Source organism: Amblyomma maculatum, unplaced genomic scaffold (genome assembly GCF_055883805.1).
Source record: "Amblyomma maculatum isolate TAMU_Amacu unplaced genomic scaffold, ASM5588380v1 scaffold_13, whole genome shotgun sequence".
NCBI classification, from domain to species: domain Eukaryota; kingdom Metazoa; phylum Arthropoda; class Arachnida; order Ixodida; family Ixodidae; genus Amblyomma; species Amblyomma maculatum.
Genome location: NW_028146738.1, coordinates 32,432,764 through 32,449,168, shown reverse-complemented (window position 1 = coordinate 32,449,168; position 16,405 = coordinate 32,432,764). Strand labels below are relative to the sequence as shown.

Here is a 16,405-nt window from a genome sequence, read left to right as displayed (position 1 = left end):
GAGTAGACCTGAAAGGTGTAAAGCCGGAATGCCTTTCTATGACACTTGATATGCCCGTTACCACCTGAGCTACGCCGAGCCTTCCAGCATCTCTTCACCGAGGAACTCTGTGTTGCCCGCGGCTACATGCACAAAGTCAGAGTGCAGGACCCAACCTCATCGCCAAAACATGCTGCATCGCAGACAAGACATCAACACAGCAATTGAATGCTCTCCAGCCATTTTGTATTTTCTTTCCTATTTTCCTTCCTCGTTCTTTCTTTCGTGTCTGCGTGTGCAACAACATTTCGTGTTTATTACAGCGATATTTTCCCACTTACAAAATTCCAACCTAGAGAAGGTTAGCAAAGTAATGTAAACCCCCATAATCAACATCACAGGATCCGAAGGAACAAAGCTGCCAGGAAATAGACTCATCCCATCAAAAAAAAAACCAGCCACCCAAAACATTTTCTACCAAAAGGAAAGGCTTCCAGTACCTCCAGAAGTCTATTGCACAGCCGGTTCTTGTGTGTCGAGGGGAAGTGCAGCATCAGGGCAATCTGTCTCAATGGCCGTAGTGCTGGCACATACCTGCAAGTTGAGGCAATTTCAATCACTCAACCTTGACCTCCGGCAGCGACACCAGAAGCTCCCATTTCTCCCTAGCTCCCCTTTCAGCTTCCCTCTTAACTGTGTTCCTCAAGCTACAGACCTATTTTTTCTTTCTTTTTTTAGTGCGCGAGCACAGCAACTCCCTACTTCTGCATTTTGCTGATGTTTGTTCCTTTGTCCAGCCCTCCTCACAAACGTACCTCTGGCAGGTGGCAGTAGGATGGGGACATGGCTGGGCACTCATTGGTTGATGGCTTGTACATTATGCGTGATGTAAAATCAAAATTGAAGTAAAACCCAAAGTGCTAGCAGACCTAATTCATGTTTGGCTTTACCACGATAATCGTCCATAATTCTTCCATATCAAGGCATCCTAAGCAGCTCCAAGGCTGCAGGTAAACTTGCCGAGCCTGCCCACTAGAAATTGCTCCAGTAACAGAAATACAGTAAAACTTTGTTGATACGTATTTTTTTAAAATGCCGGGGAAAAAAACGTATTATCCGTGAAAACACATGATCCAAACTGCCTAATATTAAAAAAAATTACTGCTGAATGAGGTACAAAAGGCATTAAGAATTGTGACTTGTGACACTCAATTGCATTTTGAGGAGCATCACGCTGCATGTCACATAGTTCAACACTTGGAGCGCAGATGCGACAATAATTTCCAAGAGTAGTGCAAACTGGCGGAAGAGTACTATTACTGCAACAAAAAAAGGTTTCCGATTAGGCCTCAGAGCTGCCGAACCGCTCGACGAAATTAAAAACTATCCACTTTATTATAGCCAAGATAAGATAAAGCAAGAGCCCTGTACCTGATTTATAACCTGCTGAAGTGCCGAAAAACGCAATACAGTGAAATCTCATTTCTACGAACACCATATTAACAAATTTTTTAAGAATCCCCGATACATTTGCTGTTTTCAATGTAAAACTATTTCAGAATAACGAATTTCAATATAGCGTATATTTCATAATAACAAACATATTTTATTTCTTTTTCTATAATTTTGGAACATCAATATTACGAATTCAGCTAAAATTAACAGCGCCACAGCTTGCAACTCTGGCGTAAAACAGAAACCGTCGTTTCTGTGTGTATGGTCCGTGGGCTGTAGCTATCATCATCAGCACATCTAGTACCAGCTCCTAGCGCCACCACAAAGCTATGGTTTATTATGCAGTAGCCAGCAGGCCTAGCCGCCTGCGTTTTTTTCTTGTGTGTCGTACGCGGGTCGGTAATTTGTGCATTCAAGCGTGCTGAAAGATTTTTTTTTATGCTGCGGATTATCTTATTGCGAAGTTTGTGCGAGAGCGATGATATTAGCCAGCGAAGTGCCAAGAAGATATGAACGCAGCCGCTTTCACTGCAAGAAATCAGCGCAGGGAAAAAGCGATTCGGCCTCTACAGACAGGTAGCATTGCCCCATCGACTGCCGCAATCATTTTGAAAGACCGAGACAAGATTTTGAAACTTCAGGGAGCATTGAAGATGAGGTCATATCGAACTCTTATGTTTTAATTGCTTATTTTTTATACATAGACAAAGTCCGTACTTTCATAGCTCGGTGCAATCACGCATGCGACGAGGTGTTCCGTAAAGTCGAAGGTGTATGTGCTGTAGTGGTGTAATGTAGAAGAAAATTATTGATTTCTCCAAATAAATCAGCTTTGGAGTTCGTACGTCCTTTGCATACGTAGGTTTGACCACTGGCTTATAATCGCAGATTTTTCTTTACAACGATATTTCAAAAACACGAATGATTTTTTGCGGTCCCACGGGATTCGTTATATCGAGATTTGACTAACACGGACAAGATCACTCTGAAGTGAAAGGCTCCAATACGGAGAGCGTGCTGCCCCCTTAGCTACTACTCCACCACAATGTGGACCTTGACAATTACCGGAGATTACACTATGCATATGAAGTAACAATTTGGTTTCTTCAACACCTCCTGCTGTATCCGAGCCACCACTTTCAATCCCGGCGTTTCGAATCGGGCAAGGGTGACAACTTTCAGAAAGCTGCAAACTTGAAATAGGCACCCTGTAGTTGCTACGAAAAAACTACAATGACTTCCAGTGACCAGCAAGGGAAAATTTCACACATATTGACAGCCCATCATATGAAAAAAAGAAAAAAAGCATCGAAGGAAACAATTTTCTATGAGTGTCAAACAAAGAATAAGATGCTCACAGTTCATTGCAGATGCAAATAATGGGTCTGCGCAGCAAGAATCCTTCCTTCTTTTTCTTCTTTCCTGAAGACTGCCCAGTGCTCTTGATCATGCTGACGAGCAGGTTGATGGAAGCCTAACGACCGTAAATTATTAAGAAAAAAATGTACTCATTTCTCGGTTATTGTGGAAAACAGCAAGGCAAAACTTTCTACCCTACTATGGGCTACTCGAGCAAGAGCACCCATTCACACCACAAAGCCACAACCCCAACAACTGCATGTCATGGCAATCACATAGGTGGCCTTGTTCTGTGAAGCATCCACAATCCAAACAGCCTACGACTGCTTGCAACAAACACCCCACGTAGACTACACACTGCAGTTAAATCCAAACATAATGAACACAAGCATAACGAATTACAGTCAAGCCCGATTATATCAAACTTGAAAGGGATCACAAAATAGTTCGACATGCAGAAATCATCTTGACACCTCTCGTGATCATGAAAAATGATTGCCTTTTTTACTTTGCAATCATCTCTGCAGAAGGCGCACCTTCCTGTGCATTGGTGCAGAGTTCAATATATTGCACGACCGGTAAATTGCAGTTCGATATACAAGCCAGCTTTCCTCTACTTCAACGTGGGATTTTCAAGGGAATAATTTGAGAGTTCGATATAACCAATATTCAAAATATTGGTGTTTGATATATCTGGATCTGGCTGCATTTGCTATGCTGAGTCCTTCCCATACATGTTTAACTATCACATGTGATGTTTAGTTTATATACACCCAACATGGCAGGCCACAAAACGGATGCAACTCGCCAAGTGGTTCATGTAGGAAATGTGCAAAAGCGGTGAGGACACACATATTGAGAGAAACACATGCCACCATTCTCCGACAGCACAGCAGCTGTTTTCAAGATATGCATAGGATGCGCCTCCTGATATGCTTGCCTTTTTGCCTACACCGTCTGGTAAGTGCTTTTCTAGTGAAGACTTACAAGCAGCACGGATGGTTGGTTGAATTAATCACGGTAATAAATAATGCAATAAAAAACAAAGAAATTTCTTTTCCTAACCCCATTTACTTCTGTAAACATTTCTAATATCATGCTTGCAAGTATGCCAGCTATTCAATTCCAGCCTATGGACAAGCAGTCCACAAGAGTGGGCCGACACTCTGGTAGTCCCAATGTAGCATTTGGAAGACGCAATGGCTGATTTAGGAGCCTCACTACGAGTTACTGTCAATAGTTAATTCCTGACTTTCTTCACAGCACGTGTTAGTGCACTGTCCAGAATTCATGACCCCCATAAACTTAACTCCTTCCTTAACGCTGGGGAAAAAATATTTTCTGTGGTATTAGAAAAATGTTTTTTTTTTTCATGCAAATAACTAATGAATCTGCCTCGGGATGCATCAAAATGTTGCTCAACAGCTGCTCGTTCATGTAATATAAAAATTAAGCTCAGAAGTTAAACAATGTTTGCAATGATTATGCCTTTATTTTTAATAAAGGTGCAAAAAAAAAAGGCCAATCAGTTATATCATTTGTTAGTTTGGGCTGTGTAAAATAAAATGCCCTGCCCCCGCCGTCTTGCGACACAACGGGCTAATCAGTTATACAGTTAAACCTCGATATAACAAAGTCGTAAAATTCGGCAGTTTACTTCATTATAATAAAATTTGTTATACCAAAATTCCATGCCTAGCATACGGAAACATTACCAAAGTACTTGCCAGTTGTAAGGACTTCATTTTTATTTCCTCTGAAAGTAATCCGTGACCTCCTTTTGCGCCTGCTTAGCTACCAGAAATGGCCTCACGCTGCGCTCATAGAACCACAGGGATTGCATCACTTCTTGTTGTCCTGTTAAGCTCGCGTAGTGCCGCAGGACGTCTATTGGTTCGAGCATTTCATGGTTACTTGGGGCTTCGGCGTCTTCGGCGTCAGTGTCACTGCCTGGGTCCTTCGCAGAAGGACCCAGGCAGTGACCCAGGTAGTGACAAAGCGAAAAAGAGTCGTAGAGGAGAATCGAAAAATCGAGCAGAAAGCAGCATACAAACAGCTGCTGCGGCAATACACGCGAAAACCAAAGCAAAGGAGAGTTGGAATTGGCAAACCGTGAGGCAAGCAGCACTCAAATGACGACTGCGGAAGCCGCGGCCACACGAGAGCTGTGCGCGAAATGGATGACAGACGGGCATGCACGCTGACGCATCAGCCTTCCCAGGCGCGGGGAAGAGTTTCTTTGGGTTGTAGCAAAGGAGTGAGCAAATCGGAAATGGCAAATGGGGGGAGGGGGGGGGGGGGAGGGTACAATTTGTGACAAAGCAAAAGACAGAGGGAGAGAAAAAATAAAGCGGGAGACGGAGACACGAATACTCTAGCGGCTTATCACTTATGCTTGTAGGAAGCGAGTGCTGCGCGCCCTGGGGGGGGCCGTCCACGTGAATTACCCAAATCTCGCGCGCTGGCAACGCTTTCCCTTTGGCAGTCTCCTGAAATTTTGGTCCTTCCGGGTAAAATTTATTTGTCTGAAGATTTCGTTTTAATGAAATCATGGAAACATTTACTTCGTTATATCGAGGTAAAATATACATAGTTTCCAATGGGCATTATGTGATGTATTCCTTGTAACTTCGTTATATTGAGGATCTCGTTACTGAAGTTCGTTATACCGAGGTTTAACTGTATCAGGGCGATCAAGCAATAACAATTCAAATACAGTGAAATCTCGCTAACCTGAAAATTTGGATAACCTGAAACTATACTCGGTTTCATACACATCAGGTGCAACGCAGCAAAAGCTACGTAAGTAGTCCGCAAAAAAAAAAAGGAGGCGAATCACTACACGCTCGTTCCGTGGCCAAGTGGTTTCTGCGGAAACGGGCTCTGTTCCGAGCATATACGTTTGCAATAACTTGCTTCGCATGCCTGCACATCTTCGCAGTGTGGATCTTATAGAAAAACCCGCTCCGAAGAGGCAGTCGAGGTCGCTGCGTTGCGCAGCAGGAGGGCACCGCTGGCAGGGTTGCGGGGCAGCGAAAACGTGACACGAACGAAAACAGCAAACAAAACGTACAAATTGACCGAATCCGATCTTCTCTCCCTAAAAAAAGATGCTTCTTTAAGAGTTGATGGCAAATGCAAGATGTATTAGGCTTGCAGACAAAGCAACTATTATTTCCTCTCGTCAAGAGCAGGCATTATTTTTCATCGCGGATACGGGGAGCGCAAAGAAGGGCTCTAGCTTTTGCAGTATTGCACTTGATGTATGAAATGGAGTATAAAAGCATGAACATGCAATCCTGCCGCTGCCGTAGAGCGTGTGCATTGATTGGCCAGTCATGCCATTTCAGATAATGCTGTGCGCACCACTGGTCTCTTAATTTCATTTTTAAATGATGTCACGCTGCTCTAATGCCTACTCATATTTCCCTCTCTTGCATCCACATGCATCATCTGCTCAAGCACACTGGACCATAGAGTCCTCAGAATGCTTCTGAAGAGGCATCAACTACTACTGTGTCACATTCCAAAAAGAGTACAAGGAGGCATTTATAACTTGGGAGCAATTCTTCAACACTCCCAACAGCATACACAAAATAAAGCAATTGACAAAGCCATAAAAAAATCATCACTGTTTTAAATATGCAGACAACCATGTTCCAGGCATTCACTAAATAAAATTACTGTAATGCCGTCGTGGCATCTGTGGTGCCTGCGAGGTAATCCTGAACGTTTGCTGCGCCACACAACACACATGTAGTGCAACGAAGCCTACCTCCTGCTATTAAAGTGAAGTAGTGCTTGGCGTCGCGAAGTTCGTAATATCAGTTTTATGCCGAACCGCGTTCACTAGGGGAAGCTAAAAATACAGTACAACTTCGATAATTCGAACTCGGTTAATTCGAAATCCCGGATAATTCGAAGGTTTTCTGCGGTCCCGTATTTTCCAATGTAAATTTGGCCGGATAATTCGAACAGGCGGCCTGCGCCAGCCCGGTTAATTCGAAAATTTGGACTGCTATGCGGCAATGCCTGATCGACGGCCCTACGGAGCCGCAAGGCAAAGCCACATAGTAATGGTGATGATTTATAGGCGAAGCGCCCCAGCCGGAGCACTCTCTGCACAAAAATTGGTCCACAGTGCGCCTCGCGCACCGCCGAAACACGCGCCTGCAGAGGAGAAGACGTGCTTCACTGCAACACGGCGGGCATACCGGTTTTTATCACGTGACCTCGCCCCCACTCCATCCCTTGGTGTGCTTCGCCCACTCTTCCCCCGTGCCTCCGACGCTGCAAGTACGCCACCACCACCGCCGCGCCGGTCTCGCCTGCGCCATTTCTTTGTGTTGTGCGCTGTGGTTAGGGGTCGGCTACTGTGCCGTTTTTTTGGGCGGGACTGTGCAGAAGTGCTAGCTTTGTGACCGTAGCAGTGCAGAAATGCCAAAGTACAAGACTAACGCTGCAGCAGAAGTTTTGCTTGATCCAGAAAGCAGGCAAGAGCACTTGTTCGAAGACCGAGTTGGCCAAAAGGCATGGCGTGCCCCTCTCGACGTTGTCCACAATATTGAGCAACAAGTCAAAAATACTAGAGGCTTACGGCAAGACCTATTCTTCAAAGCGGTCACGAGTGCGGGCTCCCACGTATCAAGATGTGGAAGCTGCTCTGCTTCGCTGGCTGCAGAAAGCAAACGCTGCCTACCTTCCCGTCAATGGAACGCTACTGCGGGAGAAGGCCAACGACCTAGCTCTACAACTTGGGCACGAGGAATTTAAGTGCAGCAATGGATGGTTTTGCCGTTTTAAAGAACGCAATAATTTAACCTTTCTCACCGTCTGTGGTGAGAGCGGCAGCACTAACGAGAGCGTTGTCGAGGATTGGAGAAACCACACATTGGCGCCGCTGCTTAGCGAGTACGGTGCAGACGTTTACAACCTTGACGAGGCTGCACTTTTTTATAAGATGCTGTCAACAAAAACATTCGCAGTGAAGAACACCGCCATCAAGGGTAGGAAACAGGCCAAGGACAGGATTACTGTGCTGTTCGGCGCAAACATGTGCGGTAAACACAAGCTGCCGCTACTGGTCGTCGGGAAGACGGGGAAGCCTCGCTGCTTCAAAAATGCGTGGCTGCCGCCAAAGGATGAACTCGTCTACAGGCACAATAAGAAAGCCTGGATGACAGGTGCAATATTTGAAGAGTACGTGCGGCAACTTGACCGCAAGTTCGCGGCCACGGGCAGGAATGTCCTATTTGTCGTCGACAACTGCCCGGCACATGGCGACATCCCACATCTCCAGGCCATCAGGATGGTATTTTTACCTCCGAACACCACTTCGATCTCACAGCCGATGAACCAAGGCGTCATTCACCACACTAGGAAGATTTATCGGTACCACCTGCTCAAGCGCATGCTCCTTTGCTACGACAATGGCAAGGAGTACTCCATCGACCTCCTCGGAGCCATATGCCTCAAGGTGTACGCTTGGAAACAAGTGGAGCCCACATTGATCAGGCGGTGTTTTGAACACGCTGGTTTTTCCAGTGAAAGCACTGTTGATGCCGATGCAGACCACCCATGTGCTACTACTCTTGACGAAGAAGGAGCAGAGTATTGCGACCGCATCAATGCGCTCTGTGCAGAGGATGAGTCCAACGCAGTCGGCTTCGCCGAGTATATCAACATTGAGAGCGAAGAGCAGACTGGCTACTCTGACTTGGAGAGCGAGATCACTGCTGGTACGAACATGCGCGATGACAGCGACGATAGCGACGACGACACCGACGAGCCTCCCCGAGCACCTGCTCTTGGTGAAGTTATCGGATCGCTGAACGTTATCCGCAGTTTTGTTGAGTGCCGCGGTGGAAGTTCAGAGATGTTTCGTCTATTTGACCAACTCGAGAGCATGACCTTAGGAGCCGCAAACTACCGGACGCGGCAAACCAGCATCTCTGATTACTTTCAGTAGTAATTCAAAATATGCCGAATAAAGGTAACACGTTCCTGCAACGAATTTTTTTGCCTAAGTCTTATTTCTTGGTGTGTTTGGTTAATTCGAAAACCCGCTTAATTCGAAGATTTCTCGCGGTCCCGATGACTTCGAATTAACGAGGTTGTACTGTACATGTGTTTGACAAAAATATTTCGGAAGAGTTCGATGTATTCAATAATTTGTTATATTCGTGTTCATTATACCGAGGTTTGACTGTAGAAGCAATGAAGTGGAAAAAAAGAACATTTTCACCATCACTCACCCTTCTTCTGGACCAATTTATCTACACATCTAAAAGGCCGTAAGTGCAGACTTTTGATCAGAAAGAGTTTTGACGTTGTTATCTACGCTATATTTTCAATTTTGTGGCGTGCAAACTAGTCGTATATATGCACGTCGTAGTCGTGCACGTCTAGCCCTGTTGTCCGTGACAATATAAGTTGGATGGTCTATGGGCATGGAAAGGAAAAGGCTAAACACAATAACACACATTGCAAGAAAACAGCTCTCTGTGTCTCACATCACTCAATGATAGATTACCAAACACTGAGGTACATGTAAACAGTACCTCAAAGAAGGCGGTGATTCTCAAATGAAACCACTCAGAAAGCATATCCCATTTACTTCTGTAAACGAAGGCTTTGTATTGCCTTAAATATGAAAAGAATGAAACTGAAATGTCTGTTTTCACACAAGCTTTAAAAGAACTAAACTAAACTAAAATATCTGAATGTAACTTAAAGGGACACTAAAAACACCCAAAAATGCTATGAAAATCTAATAAACTGCATTTGGTGACACTGTCACCGCATACCCAGCAGCAAAAAATCGAATAATTGCTGCTGAGATATTGCGATAAGAAGTTGAGGTTTTTCGTTTTCCTGCCGGTCTAATTCAAACTGTTTCCTCCGACTACGTAGTCGGGATAGACTGACGCACACTATGACGTAAGCGGAGACTCCGTGATTGCTAGCGAGCCGGCGCGGCCCACAGCGTCGCATCCCTCTGGGGCCAACATGGCAACAGCATACTCGCCATCGACCATCGGCTCACAATAAGTGACAGCCACAGCCGAAATAAATAAAACGATGAAGAGAGTAATTTACAGAGCGATGAGCCCATAAAGGAATAAAAAAAAACATGGAGCGCTTGTAATGCACAATACTTTGCATGTTTCTCAAGCCTTTGCGCTCCTTCTTGCACTACATATAAACAAACCGAGCCATCGGTCATCGCAACGCTTCCCGAAATGTTTACATAGAAATAAGATTTAGTTACCAGCAAAATAGTTCCTCGCTGCTGTGCTTGCCAGTTTTGAAGCTTGGTCACACTTTTTTTCCTTCAAGGTTTGTGCTAGAGCTCCATGTTCAGCGAAAATTACGTCCACGGTAGCAGAGCATGACCAAAGAGCCGGCGCCCCTAAATTTGCCAGCGCTGTGGAATTCCACAAGTTAAAATGGTTCCAGTGCACAATGTAGTGCGCAAAGGCATCCAGAATATTAGTTGCAAGTCGTGAGAGCAGGCAGCATGCTCCGATGGTCAAGAAGTTGTAATTTTTAGACCGGCAGCAATGGCCTGTGCACTCTGAAACATGTTCCATGACATAATATGCCATGACATGACATAATATACAGAAATATTTTCCAGCTCCCTGAGGTGCGGCGTAGCCGAATGGTTAGCGCCGAACATTACGAAGCAAGCAGTGGTGAGTTCGAATCCCGCTGGTGGGGGCGGTTTTTTCTACAAATCAACTTTTTTTTAATTTTTTAATGTATTTGTGGTGCTTCGTTATTTTTGGTTTTTACTTTTTACCTGAGGCCCTTTTTTTCGCCGCGCGACCAGCGCAATAGATCAACGCTCTCCTTTATATGAGCGGCAAGTATGCCCCTTTTGTTTACGATGCCTGCAAATAGCTTGTTGAAGGTCTTGTTGCCGCAGTATGTGGGTCAGATGTGCCATGATTTAGTGAGCAATTGAATGATATCCTTTGGTACTTAGCATATGTATGCTTTTCGTGGCGTACATAGTTGCAGTCGAGTGGCCAGATCAGGGTTAACGGGAGCTCGCAGTCGAAGCGGCGACGGTGGCGATATGTTGGCTCAGAAGTGTGAACGAAGGAGCGTTTCGGCGGCAGCGAATTTCGCTCGCTCGCTCGCTCCTCCGAATGCTCAAATGTGAACAAGCCAGGCGCATCTGCTGCTCCAAGCTCGTAATTCAGGCACTGCAGGTCCAAACTTGAAACTATCTGAGCACGCACGAAGTGCCTGAGCCGGAACATAACCGAAACTGAAGTGGGCGCCTTTGGTGCCTCCAAGTATATTTTTGTACTTGCCTTGCAACGTTTACGTTGGCTTATCGCCATCGTTTACGTATGATAAAAGAGTGTTATCATATTCGAGACAAAGCCTACAACCACATTCAAACAGGCAACGTAATTCGCATTTGCCAGCCTCCGAGATCCCTGGCACGTCACGTGATTTGTAGGTGTGAGTTTCGGCTGTAGCGGTGATACCTGTATTTCTGTCCTTCCTCTTTACTACCTTATAACAGCTCTGTTTTCAGTAAGAGTGGATTTTTTGTAATCAGAAGTTGGCATTCTATCGATACAAGCCGACTTCAGTTTTCTCTTTAGTGTCCCTTTAATGCAAGCATATGCGCTGCATCACTGATTCACAGATCTCACCACCTCAAGAAGGCACAAAATGACTTCTGTCTTAACCTCTTCACAATTAGGAGACAGCCTGTTATAATGCTAAGAATACCCGTTAGAAGAGACTTTATGAGGCATTCGTGACCTATAACCTCCTAAAATGGGCTCTGAACAGTCAATGCACATGTCTCACAGGTGGTGCGCCGTCAATCTCGTCGATGACAAGGCAGTTTGGTCGTGGATCCTCTCCCAGGAGAGCTTGCATTTGTGTGGCCCTCTCCAGTGCAGCCTTAAAAACCTCGGGACTTCTGTCATCGCTACAGAGCCAAAAGCAAAGCATGTTCAGTTTCAGTTTCTAGAAAAACAAACAGTGGTGGCTCTGCAAAAGTTCAGCAGAAGTAGTACTCACTGATGCTTGCACTGCATTAGCAAACCTGATGCAGCACAGATTTGAACGAGAGGAGGTGGGGCTCCTTTCAAACGTGAAAATGTGGAAACCATATGAAACTCCATCTTTTTTCAGTGCTAAGGGGCTCCACTGATGCACAGTGAAAACAACAAACACCCCACCACAACCCTGCCTCAACTACATCTACTGAGAGACTCCCATAAATGCACACCTTATAAAAAACTTCATCAGTGTGATTTCAGCTCTACGCTTAATTTTTAAACAGCAGATTGCAGCCAAATTACACTTCCTGCAAGTCAGCTTGCACTTACTGGCTAGACAAGTTTCGAATTTGTGCACTGTTTGCTTAGCCACCTCACCAGAGCCTGCAGCTGACAGGTTCCTATATGAATGTCATGGACTAGCACTGAAAGAACGTAAACAAAGGTAGTGACCCCATCAAAATTGCTGTACAAGAGTGAACTGACATTCTAGAAACCCACTGCTGAACTTTGAACATGAGTAGGCGGCCAGCAATCATGCATGCCTGATTAACACAAAGTCATGGTATTTTTTTGTGAAGGTAACCCCTACATAGCCACACTTTTCGCAGCTACCTCTCTCTTTTAGACCATTCGTTCTCCTTTGACCCTGTACAACACATGTCACAGTTCATTTTGCTTTTTTCTTTATGCAAGTTAACATTTTTAGCCAATTCACCTTATCATACATAGTCACAAACCAATTTTTCGGGTTTGGCGGGACCTGGGAAATGGTCCGAATAATCAAGCAGTCCAAAAAATCCGTGAACTTGAAAACAATCACTTTTATATGAAAAATCAGCTTTGCAAGTCACGCACTTCATCGCTCTCCATGTTTCGTTTATACAGACGAACCCCGATATATCTAACTCGAAGGGGATCACGAAATAGTTCGAGATATTGATACTAATTCGATATACAGCAATTGGCTTGAGACGCCACTTGCGATCGTGAAAAATGATACAGTATTTGTCGCGTAGTCAACCCACTCGCATCATAAACCCACTCCCCATTTTTGGCCCCGAGGAACTTGAGAAAAAAAAAAAAAAAAGCGTTCTGTGCCGCGTTCCTCCGTTTCGACTGTCGCATCCACAGCTCATTTATTGGCAGCGCGCCAAGATGCTGCGCAGCGACGTCACGACGTGTTTATGTTTTAACTATACTTTTCATAGATCCTACGGTGGCAGCGTGATGGCTTGATTGCCCAATACTGGTTCAATTTATCGTGGCGCGCTTGGGGTGGGGCGGGCGTAATCCACTGCTACAAAATCATCGGCAAGCGTGATATGTAGCTGCAAATGCCGTGTGGAGCAAACAATGCTAAAAGCCGGTGGCATGATAGCAGCCGACCGCATGCTTTCGCTGATTCATAGATGCAAGAATGAGCGACTCTCACAAAAAAAAAAAAAAAGAACTGCTGCTTCTTAACGTCCGCAGCCGCCCTAGCTTACGCTGCGCCGCACGTTCAGCCCGACAAGAACAACTCTCGCAAAAGAAAAAAAAATTAGCGCTTCTTAACCTCCGCAGCCGCCATAGCATACGTTCAGCACGACAACAATAAACAACTCTCGAAAAAAAAAAAAAATCTGCCACTTTTTAGCGTTGTAGCTTACGCGCGTTCAGCACGACAACACGAGATCTCATCGCACGCCAGCCGCCGCGCGCAAAGCGTTCACAACACACACCGGAGAAGCGTCTGCCACGGGCTGAGCTGGCTTGTCCGCGCATGCATAGTGCATGCTGCTGCGAACGAAGACCGGGAAAGAGAGGAAGGAGAGAGATAAAGCTCAGCAGAAGAGTGGGCACACCCTTGCGCTTCGCTCTATCGCATTTTTCCCCTCTCCTGAATACCATGGCTGTATTGGTGCCCTCTCGTTCTTTCACCCACGTAACTTGTAAACGTCTCGTGCTAGCGCGGCAGTGATCACCGCAGATGTGCGCGCCTTTGAAGGAAGGGTGCTGCGCCGCCCTAGACCAGCGGTCGCTGAGCTGTGCCCTCTCATTCCTTCCGCTCGTGGCTTGAAAACGTCACACGGCAAACGGCCGAGGTGATGCGATCGTCTTTGAGGGAGGCGCACCGTTCAATGCATGATGCGGAGTTCAATATATCAAACAACCGGTGAAGTTCAGTTCGATATACGATGCAGCTTTCCTATACTTTTACATAGGATTTTCAAGGGGATATTCAGTGAGTTCGATATAACCAAAATTCGAAATATCCCGGTTCGACTGTATGTCAATAACAGGGAGATACTATAGCATAGCGTGATCTGCTACTGTGACCTTCGGCATGCTGCCTATGCGCATGTGCAAGAAAGACATTAGTGTGATCTGATATGGCAAGCGTGGCCGCCATTGCGAGGTGCTCTGATTGGTGGCGACGCGGCAGACTAGCACGCCATCGGGAAGCATGCAACTCGCTCAAGACGGTCACCAAATATGCAGTCCTGCCCCACAGAAGTGGACCGTGCTAAGCTATAAAACACTATTCACAACTTTCACGTACAGTGCCACTGCCACGCGGCCACTTCCGATACCACCCTCGTGGGGATACTCAGAGAATGGCTAGTGCTTCTCCAGCTTGGTGGTGTGTCTCCCGCGGAACTTCTTTACGTGGAGCTCGGTCGAGCAGCTCTTATAGAGCGTAACTGCTTTTTCAGTTGACCTTGGCTCACAGCCATGACAATAGATTCATAATATAACTTCTATTTTGGTGTGTGGGGCACGCATTTTGAGGGGAAAACACAAAACAAAAACTGAACGATGGGGCGGCAGTAACTGAGCAATGTTGAAAACGCGCCTCCCTGTCGCTGAGTCCCTTCGCTCCGTGCTGTGTGCACCAGAAGCAACAACAGGTGTCCAAGGCGGTGGCGCGCGACGTATCGCCAAGGATTGTCACCTCATGCAGTTACCACTTTATAATGAATGAGGAGAGCTGTAAACTCACCCACTAACTCTGCAACACCCAAAAAGCAAGTGCCAGTAAACCAAAAATTCACCAGTCAAGTGCACAACAGCAGGCTACAAGTTCACTTGGTAAGTGTGTGCATGCCATCTGTGTAAAGCGCCCAGGTAGAAGCAGGAGCATGGCATATGCGAGACAGCTGCAACTTTGAAAATGAAACTATACTGCACACGACCAGCGCTTGACCAACCATAGCGATTTGAAAAGTTTGAATACGAGTAACAAGTGCGTCTTGCTGAACCTGCCACTGCGTCACCTGTCCAATAGCACCTCTGCCTTCTGCTGCATTGCGGCCCATAGGTAATGTATGAATAGCAAATGTACATTCTGCACGAGCATACACTGTGGTAGCTACATTGCTGCATCGTTAAAACTTTCTCAATGATACAAGATGAGAATGCCAACCTACCAACAGCTGCTGCAAACGCCTCCAACGCTGTCAAGTAGTACTGCATCCCTAAAGCTGCTTGCCACCAGTAAATGTCCTCCAAGGCACTTAATGATTGAAACGAGTTGAACGCAATTCCCTAACGGTACTCGTGTGTGCAACATGTTTGCATGCATTCTGAACTTGAGAAGACGTTTTGCAAGAAGCGTGTAAGCACACGGCATGCAATGAAACCAGTTAGGCCCTGCATTAAACTCATTCCATTATTAAGCGCTTAGCAGGTGTCAAATATACCACTTCCCATTATAGCCAAATAGCAAAAGCCTACTGCCAGTGACATCCAGTTTGGGGAAGGCTTAACATAGGAGTGCTATCATTCTGCTCCCACTTGCACAAACAAAAGCCTACTTGATGACAATGTTCAGATTACAAATACTCCTTAATGAAAGAGCATTTCAGCTCAACATCTATAATAAAGATGCTTGCAAACATTGTTTCTTCCATTCAGAAAAAGGGATGAACTCTGAGGGACAATCCAGCAAGAAATGGCTAAAGAAAACAAAGCACCTGTGCTTTGTCGTGATCTGCACACACAGAATTAAAGGTGTAAAGAAAAATGAAATGACCCAAACCTAGCATTGAGTTCCACAACATTGTAGCCGGCATGCCTTGCAATGACATGAGCCAGCGTTGTCTTTCCAAGGCCCGGAGGACCGTGCAGGAGGACCACCTACAACCACACAATAAGAGCAATTAGATGATTAAACATTCTGTTACAAGCATAATAAAAGACACTCGTCCTGTACATTGTGAAGCCTGCACAGGCTACGCATTGACCAAAATTGCTTGTTCTTTTGTTCTTTTTTTACTGTTGACTTCAGTTTGGTTCGGTTTGCAGGGTTTAATGTCCCAAAGTGACTCAGGCTATGAGAGACGCCGTAGTGGATGACTCCAAAAATTTCAACCACTCGGGATTAACGAGCACTCACATCGCACAATACACGGACACCACTCCATTTTGCTTCCATCTAAATGCAGCCCTAACTCCAGCACAGTAGACGGGCATCTTAACCAATGTACCACCACGGCGGGGCAGATGACTTCGAGTAGTATAAAAAGAAAGTATCTGACACTCAAAAAATAACTTAACCAAAAGCTAAGTTATCATAATGAAGAGCTCATTATATG

General features: G+C 45.5%; 1 protein-coding gene across 1 annotated transcript in view; it reads right to left on the bottom strand.

Moving 5' to 3' along the window:
* cutlet (chromosome transmission fidelity protein 18 homolog) overlaps positions 1-16,405 on the bottom strand; it is a 163,385-nt gene that overhangs the window by 98,834 nt on the left and 48,146 nt on the right. Inside the window, exons 8-11 of the mRNA XM_084585871.1 lie at positions 15,850-15,947; positions 11,629-11,752; positions 2,793-2,908; positions 480-573 (exon numbers count right to left, since the gene is read on the bottom strand). Of these exons, the coding sequence (XP_084441997.1) occupies positions 480-573; positions 2,793-2,908; positions 11,629-11,752; positions 15,850-15,947 (432 nt within the window). The remainder of the gene's footprint in view (positions 1-479; positions 574-2,792; positions 2,909-11,628; positions 11,753-15,849; positions 15,948-16,405) is intronic.